General features: G+C 35.8%; 1 protein-coding gene across 4 annotated transcripts; it reads right to left on the bottom strand.

Annotated features, from left to right (window-relative positions):
- Positions 1-136: 136 nt before the first annotated feature.
- On the bottom strand, positions 137-26,374 carry PNISR (PNN interacting serine and arginine rich protein). Of its 4 annotated transcripts, none has more exons than XM_061132007.1 (13): positions 26,247-26,374; positions 17,948-18,028; positions 15,656-15,772; positions 13,546-13,734; positions 11,967-12,190; positions 10,329-10,500; positions 9,033-9,223; positions 6,582-6,719; positions 5,122-5,221; positions 4,345-4,398; positions 3,106-3,276; positions 730-1,816; positions 137-479 (listed from the first exon to the last, which is right to left on the bottom strand). In XM_061132007.1, the coding sequence occupies exons 3-13, from the start codon at positions 15,741-15,743 to the stop codon at positions 449-451; spliced, it is 2,445 nt and encodes an 814-aa protein (XP_060987990.1). In that variant the 5' UTR covers positions 15,744-15,772; positions 17,948-18,028; positions 26,247-26,374; the 3' UTR covers positions 137-448. The 4 variants fall into 4 exon arrangements, with proteins under 4 accessions (XP_060987990.1, XP_060987991.1, XP_060987992.1 ...); XM_061132008.1 differs by having other exon boundaries at positions 15,656-15,768; XM_061132009.1 differs by lacking the exons at positions 137-479; positions 730-1,816; positions 3,106-3,276; ... (1 more) ...; positions 5,122-5,221; positions 6,582-6,719 and having other exon boundaries at positions 9,085-9,223; positions 10,329-10,442.
- Positions 26,375-26,922: the final 548 nt, after the last annotated feature.

The raw sequence follows: 26,922 nt of genomic DNA, 5'->3' as shown, positions 1-26,922 counted from the left end.
CAAACTATTAATTTAAAACCATTTTCTTTGGGGGAGATGAGAGAAAGTACCTTTAAAACCTGTTATACAAAATTCCAGCTGCCTTTTTATAAAAGTACGTTCCTTAGACTAAAGTCATAAAATTAAGGTGCAAGAGTTTAACAAAAATGAACTAAAGAGCTTTATTGACATCACAGTACATTCAAGAATAATTTTAAGAACATTACAGCTGAAAGAGAATGGCATGTTTATAGTCTTATTATGCACTATTTTTTGAAAAAAATGTAATAGAAAGAAATCCTATTAAGTAACTTGGAGCAGCATTTGAAAAAAGTACACCTATTTACAGATTAAAAAAAAAAAAATTCTGGTTTCACCTACACAGCCACAAATATGCCTCTATAATGAGACAAGCCCTTAAAACTCATGGAATTTTTTAAACATCATGGCATTCCTGCCACATCATTCCTCAGCGTTTACGACGGGGAGGGGTTGTTGATCTGAAAAAAAGAAAGGGAAAAGATAAAATTTAAAAATAAAAATGTATTTTATACTGAAGAATCTTCAATTTTCAAATAAATATTATTATATAGGATTTCTAAAATTACTTATGATTATGATCATTTATCAAGTACCAAACTGAGTTTATTAAAGAGAGAGAGAGAAAGGACACTTTCAACTTTGAATAAATTCAGTCAAATTTTTTTTTTTTTTTAAAAATCAGACAAAATACTTTAAAAAGTATACTACCTTGATCGGGACTTAGACTTGTGTTTGCGGCTTGCCTTCTTACCAGACCTTTGAGATTTCTCCATGGATCTCGATCGACTATGTTTAGGCTTCTTAACCTTCTTTTCTTTGCTACTTCCTGGAGATTCAGAACTGCTCCTTCCACTAGAATCAGAGCCTGAATGTTTTTTACTATCTTTGGTAGTGCTTTTCTTACTATCCTGTCTAGAATCATGTCTTATGATTTTAACAGATATAGAACCACTCCTAGAGAACGTTCTTTCACTTTCTCGTTTCCTTTTTAACCTATCGTCCTGACTACTGAACTTAAAGTCCTTTTCTTCCCTTTTTTGTTTCTCTTTTCTTTTATCCTGTTCACGTTCCCTTTCTTTGTCTTTCTTTCTCCTATCTTTGTCTACACTTCCACTCCTCTCCTTTCTCCTCTCTTGTTCTTTAACCTCACCCTTATGCTTATGACTGCCTCCACTAAGACTTCCACGTTGATCATCAACTTTACGTCTATCTCGACTCCTACTACGACTGGACCGATTGGTTCGCCTATCCCTTGAGCGACTTCTACTTCTACGTCTCTCTCGGGAAGGAGTTCGATTTCTTCGTCTTTCTCTTTCAATGCTATTTCTATTAGATCTCCTCCTATCTCTAATCTTTACTCTAGCCCTGTTGCTCTCTATTTTAATTCTGCGAGAGTAACTTCTACTCCTACTACGCCTAGCTTTAATTGTTGGAGATCTACTCCTACTATGTCTCTTTTTTCTTTTAGGAGAAGAAGATCGGGAAGAAGTGCGACTACTACCTGAGCTAGAACTGTATGAAGAGCTAGAGACAGAGCTGCTAGTACTACTGCTTCGGCTATTGCTACTGGAACTACCACTACTAGAACTTCCTGATCTACTCCTTCCTTGTTTCTCTTTTTCTTTATGCTCTCTTTTTGGTTCTAAAACTGACGTAGTTTCACTTGGAGTTCTTTTCTTTTCATTAACCACATCACCATCTGCTTCTCTTGCTTCTAGTAGTGATAAACTATTTTGCTCTTTATGGATAAATTCATTCATCTCTTTTGTAACCCTTTCTGATTGTTGCTTTTCTTCTGAAACAGAAAAAGACAAAAATAGTAAGAAAGGCAAACATACAGTGAAAAAACTTCCATACTAGCAAATTTCAAGCTGTAAGACTATAAAAATAGAGCAGCACCGTTCAACAGAAATAAAAGGCAGTGAGCAATTCAGGGTTTTTTAACAGCTACTTTCAACAGCTACTAAACAGGTTTTTAACTGCTACTAAAAAGAAACAGGTTTGAAATTAATTTTCATATTTTATTAACCCAACAAATAAGAAATATAATTTCAACATGCAATGAGTTAAAAAGAAAATAAAAATATTCTGCTCTTTTTTTTTGTATTGTAAAGTCTTTGAAGTCCAGTGTGTATTTTATACCTACAGCACATTTCAATTTAAGCTGGCTCCATCTGAAATGCTCAGTAGCTACATGCACTCAGCTACCTGTCTGGACAGTACAACAATGGTGTAGCAAGTACAGAGGTAAGTAAAGCAAGGAAGAAGACATTTCCCTCTTACACAGTAAAGCAACCTAAAGGTAAATTAGTAATTTATAGGAAATTTTTGGCTGTTAGCTCAAAAATTACTTCTGAAATTGTCCAGTTAAGATTTTTCAAACAATAAAGTCTAAGTAAATATTCTTTCACTATTCCCAGTATCATTATATAAACTAAGAGCTGTACACACGTATAGCATTTTACATAATTAAATTCTATAGTGAAGTTGCTCGGTTGTGTATGACTCTTTGTGATTCCATGGACTGTAGTTTACCAGGCTCCTCCGTCCATAAAATTTTCCAGACAAGAATACTGGAGTGGGTTGCCATTTCCTTCTCCAGGGGATCATCCTGACTTGGGGATTGAACCTGGGTCTCCTACATTGCAGGCAGACCCTTTACCCTCTGAGCCACCAGGGAAGCTCAACTAAATTCTAAAAAGTCCTCTACTGTCCTTAAATATGTTAGCTATAAATTACTCTTCAATAGTTTACAATGTATTCCTTTCAAAAGTCTTTTCATTTTAGGAACTTCAATGAGAAATAAAAAGACACCAAATAGCTTAACTTACAGTCAGTAGAATTAATGTCTCCCAAAACAAAAAAATAGTTTAACTTTTATAAACTACATACTTTGAATAATTAATTTCGACTTTTAAGTTTGATAAAAATTGCAAACAAGTCAAAAACCTTAGTTTCAATTACATCATGTAGTATTTATAATCTAGCTTTGAGTCTATTGTGTTATTTTTAGGTTGGTTAAAAAATAATAAAAAGAAATACAAACTGAACTGTACAAACACAAAGTGAGCCTAAAAGATATACCTTCCATCTGTTTATCATGTAACAGCTGTTGTTCTTTTTCTTTTCTCCAAAAAGCTTCCTGTTTTTGCCGGATTCGATGCCGTAATTCCTCATCATCAGTGTCAGATGACTCAGAACCTCGGTTGCTCCTCTCATCTTCACTGTCTCCTGATCCATAACCACCCAGTCCACCTGTGTGCATAAAGCCCAGTCTATCACATGTAAACATTATTCTACGCACTAAAAACTTTTTAAGGTCCGAGAAGAAAGCTCATTTCTTTTTTCATTGCCTTTTCTTGGAAGAATATGCTTATTCGGGGTGGGGAGGAGTATAAATTACAATGCTTAAGGAGTACACAGAATCCTCAAGAAAACTGATACTTAGTATCTTATTCTTTCAAGAATATTTCATATATTGCTCACCATAGGGAATCTTGAAAATGACTGTCTTATTGTCCCTGCTAACCAACAAAGCTATTTAATAGGGCAGTAACAAAGCCTTACTAAAGCATAATCAATTCAAACTACCTTACACAAGTTTATGATGATCCTGAAAATATTTCTAATTAACTCTTTCATTGTTCAAAGTTCAAAAATCCAAGGGATGCTAAATATTTTTTTCCTAACAAAATTAGAATACTGTAATTCTTAATGGTACAGAAATGGCAAGGTGCTATATAACTGCTCCCCACCCTGAAGTGATCTAGATAGTAGTCATAACAAAATCACATGGGCATTTGGTTTTACCCATTTCTGCTGATCCTCACAAATATTAATTTGAAATGTAGATGTGGAAAAGGCAAGTTCAAGCTTTTATACACTTGATACTGTACATGCAAATGGCAAATTATGAACATCACTACTATCACGCTCTAAGAAAAACCCTTTCCTCTATGGTAAAACTTGACTTACTGCAATACAATCTAAATTAAGGTCCTTAAAGCATTTATGGATAGGTTCTTCCCTAAGGCATGTATGCAATAATTATGAAAGTGAGCTTAAATGCTATCATGGCTAAATTATGAACTATTACAACTTGTACTAATAAACTATGAATTAGTCACCACATTTATAATAATCTCACTGTGAATACTTTAGTTAAAAAAAAAAAGCAAACCTTTTAAGAGACTGATACAACCCTAAGACCTAGATTTTATACACTGAGTAGGCCCAGTACAGTTTCTAAGCAGAGCACGTAGAGAGACAAGGTAAGCGTGACTTTCCCTTTAAGGCCCTCTCGCAAGTAAGGAGAACACTTACCGAGTCCAGTGAGGGAGGCCAGTGCACTGGACTGTGCCAGCTGTTTTGCAGGAGCTTTGTATCACATCAACAACAGGAACAACATGTTAACACAAATAGCCACGATTTCATAGTCATGAGAGTCTACGGTATTGTTAAATCTACTACTATTGCTGCTTTTTGGGGAGAGAAGAAACATTAAAAACATGACATTCATTTTAAACCAGTAGTATGTCTGGCCTTGAAATTATAATTCTGATGTGAGCTGAAACTGGTTGATAATGAGGGAAAATGTTGACCAATACACTGGTATTTTTATTTTTGAGGTATGGACCATAACTAAAATTTTCTTTTAATATACTTTTTAAGTGTTACTAAAAATATGCAGGGGTGGGACATATTACTTGCTTCTGTAAGAATTACAAGTGGTAACTGTGAAAATTCTGAAGGTTCATAATTCAATAGTCAAACTAAATGCATTAGAAATCATACACCTAATACCATGGTATCTATATATTAAAAAAAAAATCAGGTGAAATTGAACATCAAGAATTTTCCACAGTACATGTTATATATAGAACAACAGCAAAATTGCTAATTTGTGCTTAGGTAGGTTGGATAAAACAAAAATATATGTATAGTTTTAATATGCTGTCTACAAATCTAATACTTCCCAAAGAGTTAGAACATGCAAGAAAATCCATAATCTGCTAGTAACATGGACAACAAAAAAGTCCAAAGTAGCCACCAAAACCAAAGAGCCCCAGAAAAAGAAAACCAAGAACACCCACAATATACCTTTCGTTGCTTTCCGGTGTGCGTCTTTGGCTATGTAATAAATTTCTTCATCTGTGACATCCAGGAGAATTTCAGTCAGAAGCATTTTTGTCAGCAACATCTAAGGAAGGATATTTTATATGTTTGTTTTTTATTCCTAATTTAATTATTACAGTTACTAACACAGTTTCACATTTTCAAAAAAATTAAAAGGCAAAGGCATTTTATAAAACATTTTTAAAGATCAGATTAACTATTCTAAGGAACAGAGTATCTTGAAAATTATTGTAAATTATCAGAACTTTAAAAACATTTTAAATCATATGGATTAAAATATATATAAGAATTTATCTGTAAAGCAGAAACACTGAATTCTAATTCTGGAGACAAAACACTTTTTTTTAAAGTCCCTGTTAGTAAAAGTTTCCAGAAGTGTTTTAAGTTGAGAGGAATATCTTTTCACTTAATAATATTATTAGTAAGCACCACAAGACTAGTTTCTTATGTCACTTAGGAATTTACATTAACTCTCAGCTCAAAGTAAAATTTAAGGGGAAAAAACAAGGAAAATAAGGAAACGGCAATAACTGCATTTTGTGAAATGAAATCCTTTTTTTCTTTATTACTATCGTATAGCATACAATAGACTTGAAATAGGAGCTGCATTCTAGCACTCGTTTGGCAACCAACAGCTGTTTCAAATGTGGACCTCTCTGGGATCCAGATTACTCATCTACTAAAATAAGAGTACACCGAATCAGCATCATCTAACGGCATTCCAAAGATCACTGACCAACCAACATGAGAAATGCAGCATATTATATACCCAATCTCATAAATCTACAGTACACATTATAGACATTGAAGGCTGTGAAGTCTTTCAGTGAAACATCTTTAACTGTGTTTAACCTAGAGCTTCCTAAATTTATTTTTCTATACATTCTTTTAATCTTCTACAATATACAAAAAACACACTTTTGACTCTCTGTGACCCCATTCATGGACTGTAGCCCACCAGGTTCCTCTGTCCATGGGGATTTTCCAGGCAAGAACACTGGAGTAGGTTGCCATGCCTCCCCCTCCAGGTGATCTCAACTCACGGATCGAACCTAGGTCTCCTGCATTGCAGGCAGATTCGTTACCATCTGAGCCACCAGGGAAATGTTCTCTTGGGTCCCATGTAGTATTAATAAAACATTATTTAATCATGCTGTCGATATTAGAAAATGTGCTTAGTAACTGCTGTATAAGCTATGATTTCATATATTATGAGTTACTTGGATTTTGCAGACACTAGTGCCCAGCAAATATACATCTTATAACTGTTTTACAAGTTCTCAAGTTTAAGATAGCCATTCAAAAATTTTTTTTACATTATTAACAAGATAAATCCTGTAATATAATGCTGAATGTCATTACATCTCAAAAAAAATTTTTTTTTAAGCCTGTACATGGTAAAGGTAAGAAATTTAACATTCTACCATTTGATACTCTTTCTCTTCTTCAGTCATCTCTGGTTCACTTTGCTCTTCTTGAGGAACTGGAGATGGACTTCTGGTGACTTTTCCACTGCTTGCAGCCTCAACGTTTTCAGTGTCTTCATCTTCCTCATCACTATCCTAAAAAAAAGTAACAGCACCCAAATTCATGCTGATGTGATAAAATAATTATCTTAAATATTCTATTTTAAAACCCCAAATTAAAGTCTATGAAACAGATACAGAAAAATGAAATTTCTCTCTAAATAACACTTTTGTGCTACAGATCTCATTTGGTAATTTAAAGAGAGGAAATACAAGAATAAAAGATGGCTTGTGAGAATCAATTTCAATTTTTTCCCTTAGTTAAGTTTTCCTAAGATAAATAACTAGAAGCACATCATGCCCAGAGATTGATTTAATTAATATACAGTATATATGATGGTCCTGAGATGAGTGGTATGTAGAATTTTGGATAAATGAGCCACAGTCATATATTCAGTATAACTTTTATAGCTGTAAATTTAAGCTTTTTACCTAAAATCATGTGACTTAAAAAAAAAATCTAAAGTCAGTTTCCAGATCTAAACTGCTTACTGAAATTTGCTTTTTTTTTTTAAGCTACATAACGTACAGATAAGCAAGAAATGAGGTTTACTTCAGACAGAGGAAATACCAGTAGTTTGTCTCTGTATAGTGTCAGGTTTTCAGTATCCAGATGGCACACCTTAAAAGGTAGATTCTTCTTTAGGCAAAGAAACATTCCACAGTCACTCTTAACAATGGTACTAAGTAACAGCCAAGGTGATCACCTAAAAAATTCTATGGAAAGACTATTCGAACCACAGGAAGACTACATGTAAAAACAAGTCCAAAGACATCTGGAAGAAAAGGGAAGACCATCTCCAGTTTTGAGAATTTTTTTTTGGAGACTTAAAAAAACATATCAAACTAGGAACTCTACTATTTTACGTAGAGATTTAAAAAATTCTTTTTCTTTTTGAAGATAAATTTTAATAGTGACAGCCTGTGGTTTCTTATCTGCAAAACACCCAGAACAAAATCACATCTTTGGTATTATTGTTTTGTTAAAAAAAAAAAAGTAGCTTATGGCATTCATGGAATTGAAGCAAAGCCAGTACCTGCTTGAAGTGAAGTGAAAGTCGCTCAGTTGTGTCCAACTCTTTGCGACCCCAAGGACTGTAACAGTCCATGGAATTCTCCAGGCCAGAACACTGGAGTGGGTCCTCTTTCCCTTCTCTAGGGGATCTTCCCAACCCAGGGATCAAACCCAGGTCTCCTGCATAGCAGGCGGATTCTTTACCAGCTGAGCCAACAGTTAATTTGCTGTCCTTGAAACTTATTTCTGAAGGAGAAAAATGGTCTTGGGAGGAAGAAGAATTTCCTGAATTGCACACTGGCCAGTGCTGTGGCTGTCATACCAGCTAGAGGAATATTGCTGCTAAAAACAAAAAAATTCTCAAGCCATCCATGCCATCTAACTGATAGAGATTTGAAGAGTTAAAACCTTATGTTACTTTCAGTACCTGTCAAAAACTAAGTTATTATATCCTCAAGTATAGCTGTTTTATAGGCCATCATTAGGGAGTTCACTGTACTACAATAAAGGAACAGAGATTTGTTTGTCAAGGTAAAACCTATTATCTAGCATCTCACTGAGTAATTTCTCTCTGAAATGAAACATTTTATACATTTGCTGCCCTTTTCTCCTTACTACCCTCAGTAACACATGTATAAAAATAAACTCCAATACACTTAACTGAAAGTTAATCTCAAGGATAGTACTCTAGTACTTTTTCAAAGACTAAATTAATACCTATTTATTTTTATAAACTTTAAAAAATTGAAATATATTTGATTTACAATGTTTCAGGCATACAGCACGTGCTTTAATAGACATTTTTTTTTTTCAGATTCTTTTCCATTATAGGTTATTACAAGATACTGAACACAATTTCTGTGCTATACAATAGGTCTTTTTTATTTTATATATAGTAGTGTATATCTGTTAATCTCAAATTCCCAATTTATCCCTCCATCTTTTCCCTTTGGTAAATGTAAGTCTGTTTTCTATGTCTGTGAGTCTATTCTGTTTTATAAGTAAGTTCATTTGTATCTTTTTAGATTCCACATATGTATTCTTTTAGATTCCACATACAAATGATATATGGTATCTGTAAATGGTAAACTGGTGCGTCCACTGTGGAAACCATCCACAATAGTCAAGACTTGGAAGCAACCTAAAGGTCTGTTGACAGACGAATGGATAAAGATGTGGAATACCACTCAGCTATAAAAAGGAATGAAATAATGCCATTTACAGTAACATGAATGGACCTAGAGATTATCATACCAAATGAATTAAGTCAGAAAGTCAGTTAACTTTTTCACATAGATGTCACAAGGAGTTTCAGATCAAGAAAGTCTACTTACAAATTTACTTCTCTGAGGTAAACGAGGGCCATCTCCTCCTTCAGCATCATCTGCGGCCTTCTTTTCTTTTTTGGACAATTGTGAACGTTGTTGCTCCATTCTTTCTTTCTCCAACTTCTTCTGCTTTTCACGTTCCATTTTTTCAAGACCTTCTCGAATCCAAGCTGGAAGAGTCCTGCGTTTTACTGCATCTGTTTCATATGGAACAAAATATTCGTAAGTCAGTTAAGTAAAAATCATAAATGCATGAGTTCTTTATTCTTAAATTTCTACAATCCTTGTAGGTTAAAAAAAAATTTTGGTGCCCTTTAAGTGCTTTTGAAAAATACTATCATTCTCTAGCAAGGCAGTGGTAATAAAAACAATTCACTAACATTATGCTTTTCTTTAAAATCATCACTTTTAATAGCAAAGGAAATATGGCTTTAACGCTCATAAGGTGCCAGGGCACTGGGAGAGTCCATCATCTCACTTAATCCTACAAAAGCCCTAAAAGAGCACTTCATCTTTTTTAAGTGATGAAACTGATGGCTCAAAGAGATTAAGTGTTGTGTTCCAGACAGTAGTGATGTGGGCTAATTCAGAGCCAACTGTTACACTATGCTGTTTCCTAAAATATTGAAAGAATTACAAAACCATGAGCCTTCATATTAAGAATTCATTTGAGTATTATTCCTTAAGTTAAAAAAGTTAGAATCTATTAATAAAATGTCTACTTTGTGATTAAAAAAAGAAAGACTTAAACGTCCTTAAATTAAGTGCTAGATTTGGGTTTCCAGATAAAAAGGAACATGTATATGCAACTTACTGATGGCAATAAAATAGTTCTATTATGTTATTTAAAAATTAATTTTTTTTGCCAAAATACTATGGAAAGTGAATGAAATAAATCAAAGAAATCAATAGGACAGCAGTACATCCAATGAACTGAGAGTGGAAAGAGTCCATGGAGAATGAATAGGTTTCAGAAGGGGGAACTGATCATATACTGGCAAAATGTATCTAACTATCAACATCAAAGAAATATCAACATGTTATGGTTATGATAAATTTAAATTTTACAACAAAAGGTTGAAGTTTAAGGCAAAGATTTATTTTAAAGAAAATTATTCAAAACTGGATATTTTAGATAGTATCTTTTTTATAATTTTAAGATTTATGACTATAAAATGACAGGACTTTAAAGTATCAATTCCTAACATATGAGAGTATTAGAACAATTTAAGAAAACAAAGCATCCTTTTTATATCATCAAGAAGTCATGCCAACTGTGGTTCACTAAACTTAAATAGCTACCAATTTGTGGAGGCTCCTGCTTCACAGGAAGTGCAATAGGTGAGCGCTGCCGATCCCTGAACGATGATGGTCTTTCTCTTCGATTCTGGGGAGGTGCCGGAGGTCCTGGAGGTCCTGGTTGCCAATAAGGAGGATGAAATCCACCTTGCGGTGGACCAAAAGCAGCCCCATGCTGAAAGAGTATTGCAGTTTATTTTTCTTCACATTAATACAACATACTCTCTGGGACACACGTGTGTTATGAACTGGGACAGTAGAAATCCATGTGTGCAGCAAATCCAAGATTTCCATGGTTCTAATATCCACGATCTTTCTGTAGCCCTAGGCTTACTTTTCTTAAGAAAGATAAAGATTTTCTGCCTATGTAAATCAAAGAGCCATATAAAATCCAGCTTTTACTATAATACATTCAAGAAGTATAGAAAAAAATATATATTAATATGAGTTTTTTCATTCTGAATCCATTTGTCAACTACTCCTTCCACTACCAAGAAATCAAATAAATGTCAATTTTTCTGTAACTAGAAAATTATAGGAAAAAAATTTTAATCAATTTCAACTTCCTACTTATAATCTTATTTCTATAATCTTGCAAGAAATAACTATTTTAATCAAAGATAAAAGCTACTGAATCATTCTATTAATTTTTTTGTTGTTGCAATTTTGCCATTTTCAGAGGCTTTTCTAAGCCAGATCCCAACAGAGTTTTTTATCTTGTTAGAATGGGGATCTATGAGCAAATGCTGTGTGAGGAGAAGCTCCCCATGACCAAAGTTTTTCAAAACAAACAAAAGCTGTCATATCTATATGTCAAATATTCTTATTAAAAAAGGTATCTGAGTATGCATGAATAAGGGGATTACTGTCTCAAGGTTAATATTGTTCACCTTTATGCCCATTATCCGTATAACTAGTGAAACAACATATGGGTTTTTTCCCAAAATTTTAAATGATAGCTTAGTTTAAAGATAACAAATGGCAATCAATTATTTCAAAATAACACCTAGCACTGTAATTTAGGGTAGACTCTGGCAAAGTGATTAGAGAAAATAAAGCCCCACATGACACTATTCCCCATAGAGTTCTATGTCCCTAGGAATGAATCAGATGCTACAAGGAAGTATGTACAATTCCATTAACATGTCATGTTAGAATGGGAAAAAAAAAATGACAACACTAGAAAAAGTCTTACTCTACACAGCAGAAGGAATTGCATTTAGGAAGATGATCTATGTTCTTCATGTATTTTATTCATGTCTTAACCATAATCTATTTTTGATAAAAAATGTATTCAACTACTGTGCATTTTCTAAACTTTATTAAATATTTAAAGGTACCATCTTGAAATTATAAATTAGAAAACAAAACATCATATAGCTATTGCACTTACACATTTCTCATTTTATCCATATTTTTCCCTAACAGTCCTTTATACCATTTTCCTAAGCAAATCAAAAACCAGAAAATAAAAACCTAATGATTTTAATACTCAAAAACTAGTAACTTCTTTGACACATATGTGCTTATCTGTACAAGACTGAAAAGTGAAACACATATCTTAGATACTCTTGATGAGACACTTCCAAAGAATGGGTTACGTGCACATCTACAATATTAAAGCAACAAAATATCTTTCACCTGATAGTCAAACTGGTTCACTGGCCCCACTGCAAAATTATCGGGTGGTCCACCAAAGTTGTGATTGTTCTGGTTAAATATATGCCTGTTGTCAGGGGCAAATTCCCCACTGTCCTGACTGTTGCTGTCTTCAGAAGGAGGAACAATGTCCATTGGGCCTGGTGTTGGTGGCATCCATGGCTGATCTGGAGGGGGGTGTGGGGGCTGCTGATGCATTCCCCATTCTATTTAGGATTCAGGCATAAAAACATTCAACAGGGGGTTATAACAAAATCAACACAAATTTTTAAGATCTCAAGAAAGCTAGATTTTTCAGTAAAGAAACGGATTAAAAAACTCTATGACTTCTTGGTCAAATTCCTGTTGTATATCTTAAAAATAAGCAATGAATCTAATAAATAATTCAAATGCGCTAACTACTACTCTAATTTATATCCTAAACAAATGGAAACCAAATACCCAAAATTACTTTTAATGAACAAAACAAAATCCAAAGCAAATTTTTGTTCAATTTTTCTATTTGTGTTCAGTAACAATACCATAAAAAATAATACCTTCAGATTTTTATATAATTTCTTTCTTCCATGAACACATTTATCCTCACAACATCCCTGTGAGGTAGGGAGAAATCAGGTACTATTTTCGCCAATTTCAGGAGGGGAAACTGAGGCACACAGAGGTTTAAATCACTTGCCTGGGACACAAAGCCAGCACAGTAAAGTTGGGTAATGAGAATGCCAAGATGAATCATCGAAGAACTTAGGAACCAAAACATTTTCAAATGTGGGAAAATTTGGCACAGACAAGAAAACTAGAAATGAACTCTCTCTTAATATTAAAGATTAGAATATTCATTATTATTTTAAAAGTGATATCAGAGGATTACTTCTTGAGTTTTCCATTCTCACACTGAGAAATAAGTACTAATAAGAAAACGGAGCTATGACTTCACTGTTAGCATACTCAAATGTAAGGTTCTTCTACAAATAATTTGAAGTGACTGTTAAAAATAACACAAGTCATAGAAAACTGAACTAGCATCAAGGAACCTAAATCACACTACAAAGTAAAAAAAGCAAGCAAACAAAAAAAAATATACAGATAAAAACTTATGGAAGATCTTTACTATCTGAAAAAAAGGGGGGAGAAAAATGAGCGGATGGTAGGGGCAGAGTATATTTGACAGACTAATCTGTCACAAAATGACACAATTTTTCTTTAGAGACTAGACATGTTTTGCTCTGCCAGTGCTGCTGCTGAGAGGCCAGAGGTTGCAACAGAGAGACATAGAATGCTCTCTTCCCTAGATGCCAAGTGAGGTTTCCAGTGTTCCCAGCCCCTGTCAGCCTAGGAATGAAGAACCAAGAAAAGAATCAAACTGAGTGCCACAATGCTAGGAGAATGAGTATAGAATAATTTAGCCATAAAATTTCAAGGTCAAATCTAACTGAAACTGCCTAGTCTTCAAGAAGTATTTATTTCAAGAAGTCATAAAACTAAGCAAATTAAACAATTTAATTTTAATGCTCATTTTATTTTAAAATTGAGTCCTAAAATTTGGAAAACATAAACAACAAACCTGGTTGCCACATTCTGTTAAAGTTTGAATCCCCTTGGAAATTCCCATGATTATTTGGACCAGACTCCATTGTAGACATATCCTGTCCGTTTGGCATCATTCCTGGTGGTTGTTCTACTATGCTTTGCTGTCCTGAAGCTTCTCTTTGGGCAATCCAAGCTTGAGCCAATGCAGCCCAGTCAATCTGGCCTAACAAAATTTAACATAGCGGAATTTGACATTCAGAATGTAGGAGCTAAAAGAACATGACTCTATGTAAAACAAGCATTTCAGTTAATCCTTACTAGAGATTTTAAATATTATAGAATGTTATAGTGGAAAAAAAGCTTAAAAATAACGCATATGCAGGTTACAAAACAAATAACCTAAGACATTCAGAAAAGGACTTTACAAAATAACCAATTTCTGCTGCTACTGCTGCTGCTAAGTCGCTTCAGTCGTATCCGACTCTGTGCGACCCCACAGACGGCAGCCCACCAGGCTCCCCTGTCCCTGGGATCTTCCAGGCAAGAATACTGGAGTGGGTTGCCATTTCCTTCTCCAATGCATGAAAGTGAAAAGTGAAAGTGAAGTCACTCAGTCGTGTCCGACTTGTAGCGACCCCATGGACTGCAGCCCACCAGGCTCCTCTGTCCATGGGATTCTCCAGGCAAGAGTACTGGAGTGGGGTCCATTGCCTTCTCCAAACCAATTTCTAGTATTACTCATAAGAAAAATTATTCCCTGTACCTTAGTTTATTGAATTTTTAAAAGCTCTTACTCTTTTTTTAAAATCACTATAAGAACAAATGAGTAAACTCACTCTTTCTCAGACAGGTCCCATTCAGGTCTACACTGGATCCTACACATCTCAGGTGAGTATAGCTAGCTATTTCTGTTCCTTCTCAGTCACCTTTGTTTAGCATCTTTAACTCCTTTCTCTAGTCAAAATATATCTCAACAACTTCTTAGTCATTTTTATTCAAAATTCATTGTTTCCTCTATCTTCATCAAAAATTTATAGCTTCTACTCATGTGATTAAAGTGACTGGAACTGTACATACATGTGGTACTACCCATGTCCATTTCCTGGTTTTCCTGTTATAACATAAACATGTAAAATGTAACCATTCAAGGAAACAACATAAAGATTACATGAGATTCCCTGTAATCCCTTCTGTAACTTCCTATAAATTTACAATTATTTCATAATAAAAGGTTTAAAAATCATAAAAAAAACTTTAGCTAACATTTTAAGATCTAACAGTATTAATAAACAATGTAGACTAAGACACAGGTTTTTACATCTCAATTTAGCTAAGATTAAATAAATATATTCTCATACATTTTGACAAAGGTGAAGTTAAACTTGGTAATGTATATCTAAAACTTTAAATGTACAACTGTGATCTACCAAACCTATTTCTTAGCTTTTTTTCCTAAGAAAATAATTCGACAAGTAATAATGGTATGTATACAAAATTAGGGAAATGTCTTCAAAAAGTCAAGTCACAGGCAATCAATCATAAAAGTGAATTTATTACAGTACAGTCCTATAACAGAATGGTATGTAGCTATTAAAAAAAAAAAATAGGAAAGCATTAACTCAATAAACACAGGGCAGTAGAAGGGGTCATACCAATTAAGCAAAATTGCCTATGAATTAACCACTGTGAGAACTCAGTAATAAATGGGGGATCCCTATGCTTTTTCTGCATCTATATAAGCTTGAGATACTCCATATTAAAGAGAGATTTTAAAATTATATAGTATACCATCAGTTGATTATGATCTACATAGAATCTTAAGACTCAGAATTAACAGCAGAAATATGATTAACCTAAGCAACACATTTAAGAAAGACTTTCTTCAGAAAACAAGAACTAAATCAGTTTTAGAAATATAAAATCTACACAAAGCTTTCTACCCTTTGAGGAAATATTCCAAAGGGAAATCCATTCCTTTATATGTATGCTAGGTAAGATGATTCAAGAGAAAAAATTAAAATCCAACCATAAAATGATCCAATAAACCAATCTCAATTCTACCTCCCTTAATCCTTGTGCCTATCTTCCACCCATTTCTATATACCTCCCTACTCCACTCCCCAAAATTCAATTTGTTTCCTTACTTGGATCCTGCTGGTGCTGGAACGACTGCATCCATTGTTGTTGGTTCAAAGGCCACTGCTGCCAAGGTTGTCCTCCTTGATCCCACATCCTGACTTTTAAAATATATGTTTTTCTGTCTTCAACAAAATAGTTTAAAAAAGAATGAGTGTTATTTAATGTTAAAAAAAGCTCACACATCAGAAATTATTATATGATTTTACATTTATGTCATCAGAGCTCTAAAATTCTGCTCAAAAGTTTGCCAGAAGCAACTGGAAATTTTTGGTTGGCAAGCAAGAGTAGAAAATTTCATGTTAACGCTGGTGTCAAGAGTTTGGAGGAAAGCATAGCTCTAATCAATTTAGCTCAAAGGGGGGAAAATCTAATTTTTCTAATTTTTTCTAATTCTAACTTAAAATCTCATATAAACCTGTGGAATGTAATTATTTTGAAGATTATAATAAAAAACCTTTATCTATTTAGCCTCCCATAATCCAAGACTTTACTTACTGAAGAGGGTAATCAAATAGCTCTAGTTAAAGAAAACTCTTCCAAATAAATTTCAGTTAATGAGAGCAGAAGGTAGAATAGATTTAGAAAACTGTCATATTGTCAAACCTAATAAAAGCAGCTGATTCACGCAGTCTTAGAAGAAAAGTTGATGGGAAATCAAAAATTCAAAGGTTACTAAAATATCACCCCTACAGATTATTAAATGTCTCATGAGACACAATATTATGTCCCCAGAATTACTATTTTCACCAAAAATGTTTACCTGAATCCAACTGAGCTTTTGGCTCTCACTTGCAGTGCGAAAGTGAAAGTCACTCAGTCATGTCCAACTCTTTGTGACCCCATGGCCTATGCAGTCCATGGAATTCTCCAGGCCAGAATACTGGAGGCGGATTCTTTACCAGATGAGCCACAAGGGAAGCCCAAAATATGGGAGTGGGTAGCCTTTCCTTCCTCCAGGGGATCTTCCCAACCCTGGAATGTGGAAGACCTGGGTTCAATTCCTGGGTTGGGAAGATCCCCTGAAGAAGGGAAAGGCTACCCACTCAAGGATTCTGGCCTAGAGATTCCACGGAGTGTATAGTCCATGGGGTTGCCAAGAGTTGGACACAACTGAGCGAATTTCACTTTCACTTTTCAATGTGAAGGAATTACAAGGGGACAAAGGCACTGGCCAAACAGTATCAAAAGAAACAATCAGACAAATCTACAAGGAGAGATAGCCCACAAGACAAGGTTTCCTTTTTTTTTTTTTTGGCCACATCACGCAGCTTGCGGGATCTCAGTTCCCTGACCAGGGACTGAACCAATGAAGCCTAGAATCCTAACCACTAGGTGACCTGGAACTCCCCAAGACCAGGTTTCTTTTTTTTTTTTTTCCATTTTTTTTTTTGCTTTTTTTTTTGTTTTTATTCTTGACCAGGTTTCTTAATATATAATTAAGATGGAAAAGTAAGGGGAAAAGACATATGTTAATAACTATTAAATCTAGCTGATGGGTATGGGGACAGTTTAGTCAACTGTAAACTAGCTTGAAAACTTTCACAGTAAAAAGTTTTAAACGCCTACAAGTCATTTTTATACTTTCTCCAACTCAGATATATAATCCTGTTCAAGAATCAGTGACACACATAGTAGGCAGAGTATGTTTCTTCATTTTTGTGCCCCAGGGCTTTAGCATATAGCAGGCATTAAATAAACGTTTACTAAATGTATCCTTTCAAACTGACCCTTTCCTCTATTCTAAGAACAAAACTATTTCTTATTATTGCAGGATCACAAAGAGCATGAAAGCCAGATATTATGGAAGTAATAGACACCAACTTAAATACAACAATAGGCTATTACAATCCAGGCTTTTAAACTTGCAACTAGTCTTTGTTGCATTCTCAGAATGTTAAATACTTCTATCAGTGGCAGATCCTGACCTCTCAGCTGAACACTGTGAATTAGAGAAGATGCATTCCTTTGTTATACCTTATTTATTTATGAGTCAAGTGCACTTACTTGTCTTCTAATTGTATTATATGCTCTATTATAATGGTATTATTAGAATAAGACAAAACAGGCACTAATTTAGTACTGCATTTGAGGCCAATAACTGGACTGGGTATTGGACTAATTCCAAGCTGCTTTTTCTGATCTTTCTTCCAATTTCCTCTTTTCCAACTATACCTTTAAAGTTCTTTAAAAGTTAATGACTCATTAGCACTCCCGAAAACTTTAAATAACTTTAGCTAAAAGGAAACAAATAAATAGAGGAACAGCCAGAAGAAACACCAACTACTATTTTGACTAACCTCAGAGGTTCACCTTCTGTTTAAAATTTAGGATGATTCAGAACTACAGCTTGGGAGCATAGCAGCAAGATTACTTATGTCCTGGAAAAAAAAAAAAAGTGAATGTTTGCACTTAAATAATAAAGAGCTATTAGAATTAATAAAAATAAATTCTAGAGATGCAACACAAAAGTGTAATCATCTCCAAATTAATCTGAAACTTTTTCTTTCATTAATTTTATGAGAAAAGATTTACCATTGTAAATTTAAAGGAAACCAGTACATCAGAAATGAGAAAGCAAAGCTTTTAAAACATTTTTCTTTCAAAAATTTCTTTTTTATTTACTTGAACAACTCACTAACAATATAAAACATGTCAAGCAATTTAGGAACTGTCCTTCGTTGTTGTTCAGTCACTAAGTCATATCTGACTCTTTTCCACCCCATGCTGCAGCAGGCCAGGCTTCCCTGTCGTTCACTATTTTCCGCAGTTTGCTCAAACTCACATTCATTGAGTCAGTGATGCCATCCAATTATCTCATTCTCTGTTGCCCCCTTCTCCTCCTGCCCTCAATCTTTCCCAGCATCAGAGTCTTTTCCAAATGAGTCGGCTCTTTCCATCAGGTGGCCAAAGGATTGAAGCTTCAGCCTCAGCATCAGTCCTTCCAATGACTATTCAGGGTTGATTTCCTTTAGGATTGACTGGGTTGATCTCCTTGCTGTCCAAGGGACTCTTAAGAGCAAGCGTCTTTCAATTGCTTGGCTACAGTCACTGTCTGCAGTGATTCTGGAGCACAAGAAAACAAAATCTGTCACCGTTTCCACTTTTTTCCCATGTATTTTCGGAGGCCATGATCTTTGTTTTTTGAATGTTGAGTTTTAAGCCAGCTTTTTCACTCTACTATTTCACTTTCATCAAGAAGCTCTTTAGTTCCTCTTCACTTTCTGCCATAAGGGTGGTTTCATCTGCGTATCTGAGGTTGTTGATATTTCTCCTAGCAATCTTGATTCCAGCTTGTGCTTCATCCAGCCCAGCATTTCGCATGACGTATTTTGTATACAAGTTAAATAAGCAGAATGACAAGATACAGCCTTGACATACTCCTTCCCAATTTGGAATGAGTCTGCTGTTCCTTGTCCAGTTCTAACTGTTGCTTCTTGATCTGCAGCCAGGTTTCTGAGGAGACAGGTCAGGTGGTCTGGTACTCCTATCTCTTGAAGAATTTTCCAGTTTGTTGTGATCCACACAGTCGAAGGCTTTAGCGTAGTCAATGAAGCAGAAGTAGATATTTTTCTGGAATTCTCTTGCTTTTTCTACAACCCAATGGATGTTGGCAATTTGATCTCTGTTTCCTCTGCCTTATCTAAATCCAGCTTGTACATCTGGAAGTTCTGTTCACATATTGCTGAAGCCTAGCTTGAAGGATTACGAGCAGTACCTTGCTAGCATATGAAATGAGTGCAACTATATGGCACTTTGAACATTTTGGGACTGCCATTCTTTGGGATTAGAACAAAAGCTGGAATTGTCATACATGCCAAGAAAAAAAAAGGAACATTTTAAAAGATCTCATCTATCTGACATGAACTTAATGATACAAATAAGATAATAAATTCAGATTCTTCCATGGAATTCTAAGTTTAAAAATTACATCAGCAAGGTGAGAACAATTTGTCCTTCAAATAGTTTCATCTTCTTCCCATTAATACCTTTTCAAAGCTGATAGACCTTCCAAAGGTACCAGACACCTTCTTGCTGTCCTAAAGTCTATGACCCTGCAGTCACTAAACAACAAAGGAATACATAAGTCTATAGGTTCTTCTTTCCCTCTGTTTACTTTTATTGTTAACCCTGTTAATGATAAGAAATTGTTGACTTACATACATGAGAACCAAAAGGCTGGTGTTTAAGCACAGCTTACTATGTTTTACAAAGCTCTAACAGCACATCAGAGTTGATGCATAGATTTTTCTGTGGTAGGTTGTAAACTCACACAATGCAGGGACTATAATAAGCTCTATATAGTGTCTGCTGGGGTTGCAAATAGATGTGCACATAATAAAATCACTTTAACATATCAATGATGTATGTTGACTATCATCACTACCAATACACAGATTTACTTTTCTGGAAACCACTCTAAAAACAGTTTCTTTTATTTACTCATGTTTAATGGTTGTCACGGCCAATTTTTTCAATTTCGCTTTTAAGTTTTCTGATTATCACTTGTCACCCTAGACTTCAGAACACAAGCTGATGATGCCTATCTTTACCACTCACTAGCTGTGTGAATATGGGGAAATTAACTATTCTCTAATCCTTGGTTTTCTTAACTCTTAAATGGTAGACATAATAAATGTCTACCTCATAGGGTTATTGTGAAGATTAAGCAGGAAACATATAAAAACTGGGCACAAAAAGCTTCAGTAAGTAGTAGTTAATATCCCACCAAGACTTTCTCACGATACTTTTGATAGCACTCAAGTTTACAACTGGGGACAGGCAGGGGTGATCAAGTCAATCCATTTCTACTCAATTCCATTTTCTTACCTTAAAGCAATCTAAGAGTTATCCAGATTTCATTTTATCTTAGGGGAAAAAAAAACTTTTTGCTCCCATTTCTCACAATATCATAAGCTGAAGCTTTTATTAAAACAAAACAAAGCAAAATTTTTTAAGTTTTCCTATAGATGTTATGTGCATATTTTCAAAAGTGATTTGTATTACTTGTACCATTTCTCTGTTTGCTAAAACCAACCATTTCTATTTTTACTATACTTTCCAAAGCTTTGTTCCCGCCAAAGTTTTTATAAAAGCTATTATTCAAATACAGTGTTTGATACACTTAGGCTGAGAAAAATATGGAAACTGTGAAATTGTGACAAAAGCAGAATAAAAACATCTACTTCTGCTTCACTGACTACGCTAAAGATTTTGTATGGATCGCAACAAACTGTGGAAAAATTCTTAAAGAGATGGGAATACCAGACCACCTTACCTGCCTCCTGAGAATTCTGTATGCAGGTCAAGAAACAACAGTTAGAACCCGACAAGAAACAACGGACTGGTTCCAAATTGGGAAAGGAGTACGTTAAGGCTGTATCTTGTCACCCTGTTTATTTAACTTATGTGCAGAGTACATCATGCGAAATGCTGGGCCGGATGAAGCACAAGCTGGAATCAAGATTGTGGGGAGAAATGTCAATAACCTCAGATATGTAGATGATACCACCATTATGGCAGAAGGTGAAGAGGAACTAAAGAGCCTCTTGATGAAAGTGAAATAGTAGACTGAAAAAGCTGGCTTAAAACTCAACATTCAAAAAACGAAGATCATGGCCTCCAGTCCAATCACTTCATGGGAAATACATGGGGAAAAAATGGAAACAGTGAGAGACTTAATTTCTTTTGTTCCAAAATCACTGAAGATGGTGACTGTAGCCATGAAACTGAAAGACGCTTGCTCCTTGCAAGGAAAGCTATGACAAACCTAGACAGCATATTAAAAAGCAGAGACATTACTTTGCCAGCAAAGGTCCGTATAGGCAAAGCTATGGTTTTTCCAGTAGTCATGTACGGATGTGAGAGTTGGACTATAAAGAAAGCTGAGCGCTGAAGAATTAATGCTTTTCAACTGTGGTGTTGGAGAAGACTCTTGAGGGTCCCTTGGACTGCAAGGAGATCAAACCAGTCAATCCTAAATGAAATCAATCCTGAATATTCATTGGAAGGACTGACACTGAAGCTCCAATACTTTGGTTACCTGATGCGAAGAGCTGACTCATTAGAAAAGACCCTGATGCTGGGAAAGGTTGAAGGCAGGAGGAGAAGGGGATGATGGAAGACGAGATGGTTGGAAAGCATCACCAACTCAATGGACACGAGTTTGAGCAAGTTCCAGGAGATGGTGAAGGACAGGGAAGCCTAGCGTGCCGCACTCCACGGGGTCACAAAGAGTCAGACACGACTGAGTGACTAAACAACAACAATAAAATACTTTAGTTAAACCTGCAGCTGAGAAACTTTACTTGTCTACAGAAAATGCATGTTGAACAAGCATGTTGGTAGAACACCAAAGTCTCAGTCTTTTTGGAAGGCAAGTTAACAGTAGAGTATTTTAAAACAATTTTAAATGCTCATTCCTCTGAGCCAGCAATCCCACTTCAGGGACTTAGAACCATGGATGAACATACTCACCATCTAACTCAAAAACCTGTACAATGTCTGCAACAGTGAGTATCTGCTTTCAGTGACACTCAAAAGGCAATAGGTGAGTTAACAGTGAACCATACAGTGGACTGTTATTTAGCCATTAAAATGAATAAGGTAGATTTTTATATGCTGACATATACTGATGTACAAATTGTATTATGAATTGTATAGGGAAAAAATTATGATACAGGATCAATAATGATGCCACTCAAAGTTTTATTTTTTTAAGAATGCAATTTAGTATAGAAAATTCCTAAATTACCAAAAAGTTCTTAAAACTGGTAAGCTCTGGAGAGGGAAAACAGAGATCAGTTAATTTTAATTTTTTATTTTCTTTCTGTATTCTTTGAATTATTTAATTATGAGTGCATTTTAAAAAACAAATCTACTATAGATTTTTAAAGATACAAAGAACCAAGAAGCTGATCATCAAAATTTTTATGTGTTTTATCTTGACTGAAGAATCTTCTTGAGGGCATAGGAAATATCTTATAATTATTTCGAATTCTCCAAAGAGCTTTGCCCATATTTAGTGGTAAAATATTTTACTCAGTCACTGAAATTTATTATCAAGTAAATATATTAATATTCATTGAAGATGACATTCTAGTACTGCGTCTCTGACTTTGTAACATCAAAAATCAATTTCAATCTATTCATTCTTCGCTTAGCTTTAATTTTAAAGATCCATAAGCTCAATTTCTCAAGTTTAGAGAAATGTGATCATTGATGAGCTGGGCTGCCAAGACTTTCCCTTCACAGGGTTAAATTAACTATTTCCTTGGAAACAACTGGGATTTGGGAAGACCAGAAACATCAACAACCATGGTCTGCATCAGATCATGCACATTATCATACACAGCTACAAAAATCTGGTTTATGAATATGACCAGTGTTATGGATTGAATTGTATTCTGCCACAAGCTATGGTAAAGTCCTACCCCCACTTCCATTAACCGTGAACATGGCCTTCTTTGGAAATAGGGTTTTGGCAAACATATTAAAATGAGGTCATACTGGATTAAAGTGGGTCCTAAGCCAGTATGACTGGCGTCTTAAGAAAAAGAGAGACAGACATTGGGAAAATGCCATGTGACCACAGCAGCAGAGACTGAAGTAAATTGTCCACAACCAAGGAAAGCCAAAGACTGCTGGGAACCAACAGAAACTTGGAAGAGGCAAGAAAGCATCCTCCCCAAGATCAGAGAGAAAGAGAAGAAAGAAAAGGAGGAGGATGGTGGGGAGGACTCTTGAGCACAAATGCATGACCCTGTCAAAACCTTTAATTTCAGTCAAACACTTGTAGGCTGGAGAACTCTGAAAGAACAAATTTCTGTTGCTTTCAAGTCAGTCTGTGGCAATTTGGTATAGTATCTCTATGAAACTAACACAAACAGAAATGACCATAAATTATTTATTTCTTAAATGACTCTATATTAGAACAATCATTGCTATGAGGGTCTTAAAATTACTCTTTTAAAGGACAATCATTAATATTTGCAAAAGTCATCTTAGAGACTGTATGACAGATGAATGAGAATGAAAATGTAGTGTTTGTTTTAAAGCCCTTAATGCACCAATTGGAAAATCAAAGAAATATAGAAATATACCCATCCTTTGGTGCATATAATGAAGTTTTTCACATCAAACACAAACCACAAAATGCAACAACCTTCTTATCCCTTGCCATTTCAGTCTTACACTCATGGTAACTGACCTCAAACTCAAAAAGAATATATTTGGATCAAGTCAGATTACTTAGAAATGGCACTAACAAAGTTAACCTTGTAATCATTTGAAATATCATAACTTTTTTTGCTACTTGATGTGAAATGCATTTTAGTATATACTGAAATATTTCCAGAGCTTGCAACTCAAGAGAGGTAATCAAAAAATATTGGAGAATTGAATCCTTTGATTATTGACAACAAAAACAAGTGATAACTGAAAAATAAATCTGGAAGAAAAAAACTGTAGAAAATCTAAAGGAAACAACTCCTAGTAGCAATAAAAACACTTGCCTTTGTTCTAATACTATTCTCCAATTAAGGAAAGTAATCAGGGATTGGTAAAGCAATAGCTGATTCTTAGAACTGGGGCAAGAAATACACAAAATGAGCCAGGAACATCTTGCAGTGCCAGGAAGTAAGATGATGCTCAAAAAGAGGGATGAGGAAGATGGCAGGATGTCAAAGGTGCAGAGTAGACAACTCAAAGAGCTACCCATGTCCAAAGGTGGAATAATTTGGACAATAAAATAAAGTAGTACTGGATTACAATATGACATAAATATTTATGAATCCTGACATAAATAAATGATTAAAATAAACTGGAGGGAAGAGACAAATCTATGCAGAGGCATTCCAAATAAATTATGTAGACACTCCATCATAAAGGAGGGAGAACTTAACACTCTACTCCTTAAGCATGGACTGTGCACAGTGACTCCCAAAGAGTACAGTATGGAAACGGGAAAGTGGACAGGGGAGAGTATACTCCAGAGCAGTTTGACAAACACTACCTCAAGCAGGTGATCAAGGTCAGTATCAACAGAGTAAGTCATGCTCATAGTATGTAGCCTAGATGCAATGTGATGAAAAAGGCACTGAACCTCTGTGATCTTCCTCCTCAAAAACCCTAATACCAGTCTTATCATAAGAAAAACAACAAATTCCAATAGCAGGTCACCCTACAAAATATCTGGCCAGTACCCCTAGAAATTGTCAAGGTCACTGTGTTACTTTGCTAGGGCTGCCATAACAAGGTACCAAAGACTGGATAACTCAAACAACAGAAATTTATTTCCTCATTGTTCTGGAGGCTGCTAAGTTTTTCTCTTTTTTTTCCAAAAGAGCAGTACACACAGGGAAGTAATCATTATAACATTACTGAAGTTTCATTACAACACGTAGGGTCCATGCTAATGACCTCATTTTACTTCTTTAAAGATCCTATCTCCAAATATAGTCATATTTTGAGGCACTGAAGTTAGGACATCACTGTACGAATTTTCAGCCTGTAAAAGCCATAGAAAACAAACTGTCACAACCAAAGACGACTAAGGACATATAACCATTAAATTTATGATATTCTAAATAGGATCTCGGGCTGGAAAAAGGATATTAGGTTTAAACTTAGGCAATATCAATAAACTAGAGACTTTAAGTAATAATGTATCAATATTGGCCCATTCAAGGTAACAAACGTACCATACTAAAGTTAATAGGAGAAACTGCGTGCGGGGTGGGGGAGAGGGAATAGTTTATACGGTAACTCTGTACTACCTGCTCAATTGTTCTGTAAATCAAGAACTGTTCTTAAAAAAAAAAAAAAGCCTATTAACAAAACATTTTTAAACAGTCTCAAGAACACCTTAAACGAACAGATTTACCTTACCCACAGCCCACATCACCTTACAAAACAGTTTTTGTTGCCTTTGCCTTGCTGCACTCCAACCAGAAACTCCAAGTTTATTTTGCTGTTCTATGAATTCACCACCAACAATCAGAATCTGTCGAGGACCCGCGAGGTTCAGACGACAATAATATCCTCTACAGGATAATGAAACTGAAATGTTGCATGCTACCTTTCTTTCCCGAAGTTTAAGACATAGTCTCTACGACTTTAAAAATACAAGGATAATACAAACTACGGAACCCAACTGTACTTAAAAGAACACGGTTGCCCTTGGCTGCGCCTGCGTATTCTCAGCCACAAGACACAGAAGGTCCAGGGCCGGGCCCCCGCCTCCTCCGCTCCCCTGCACCCCCTCCCCATAAGAGGGTTCCCACTGCGCAGGCGCAGTGCTTAACGGCCGGTCGGGAGCCCGACAATCACTCCCTTCTCATCGGAGAGGGAACTCGCGTAGTTAGAAGGAGAGCTCGTGAGCACGCTCTTTCCATAAGAACATTTCCTTTTCACCGGGAGCACCGCCGTGATTCATCAAGTCAGGCGGACGCCGCCGCTTTAAGGGAGAAGAGGTTCCAGCGGTCGCGCCAAGCAGCGTACGCAGGCTACGTGTTTAAGTTATGCTACCTTCGCCACAGAAACCAAGAAAGTTGTAATGGCCTGGCAAGTCCCCACGCCTAACCGTTCAGCACCACTTACCCACTCTGTTTCCGGAACACCGCTGTCGCCACCGTTCCTGTTATAGCTCTCCAACCCTTTCGATGCTTCTACTTCTTCACGAACAAGACAAGATGGCGCCCGATTAGTCTCACCCGGAAGTGAATAATAATAACATCCGTTAGTCACCTGAAGCCATACTGTCCCCCATCCAGGTCTTTGAGCACATGACTGGACCAGGTTAACATGTTGCGACGCCATTTTTGTTATGGGCAAAACCACCTCGACTTTGTAAAGAACACAATGCAACTATCTGGACGTTCTTGTACTTTACCGTTTAAAGTATCCAGCGCCATGCCTGACCCATTTTTATCTTCACAGTAAACAGAAAGCCAAAACTTTAAGTATTCTGTACAGAGCGCGCTCAAAATTTTTACTTTAGTAACGTGATCCTATTTCAAGGGGATGTGTGTTGGCTTCCGTAAAGGTTGAGTTCGCGGCACTACTTTTCAGACTACGGAGGGGCCCCAGGATCAAATGAGCCAACTGGCGGGTTGCTCGGCGCACCCAGAGCAGGATTTCAGGGCCACCAGAGTCTGGCCCGAACTTCCACAATACTCCCAGCTTGGGTCTCACCGAGCGCCTCCAAGGGCCCCGCCTCCAGGGAGACCGGACATCGGTGAAGTGACTGGTCTGGATGGAGAGATAGCGGAGACCT

The sequence above is a fragment of the Dama dama genome, chromosome 28 (assembly GCF_033118175.1).
Source record: "Dama dama isolate Ldn47 chromosome 28, ASM3311817v1, whole genome shotgun sequence".
Classification (NCBI taxonomy): domain Eukaryota; kingdom Metazoa; phylum Chordata; class Mammalia; order Artiodactyla; family Cervidae; genus Dama; species Dama dama.
This window is presented reverse-complemented; position numbering and strand designations above follow the sequence as displayed.

Bases quoted from the DNA above. Each gene is read 5' to 3' on its own strand.
- PNISR (XM_061132007.1), bottom strand. From the start codon at position 15,743: ATGTGGGATCAAGGAGGACAACCTTGGCAGCAGTGGCCTTTGAACCAA. The intron at 9,224-10,328 runs GTAGCTATTTAA...CATATGAAACAG, and splicing joins GCAGGAGCCTCCACAAATTG to ATGCAGTAAAACGCAGGACT. The intron at 6,720-9,032 runs GTAAGTAGACTT...ACTTTTTTTTAG, and splicing joins TACCTCAGAGAAGTAAATTT to GATAGTGATGAGGAAGATGA.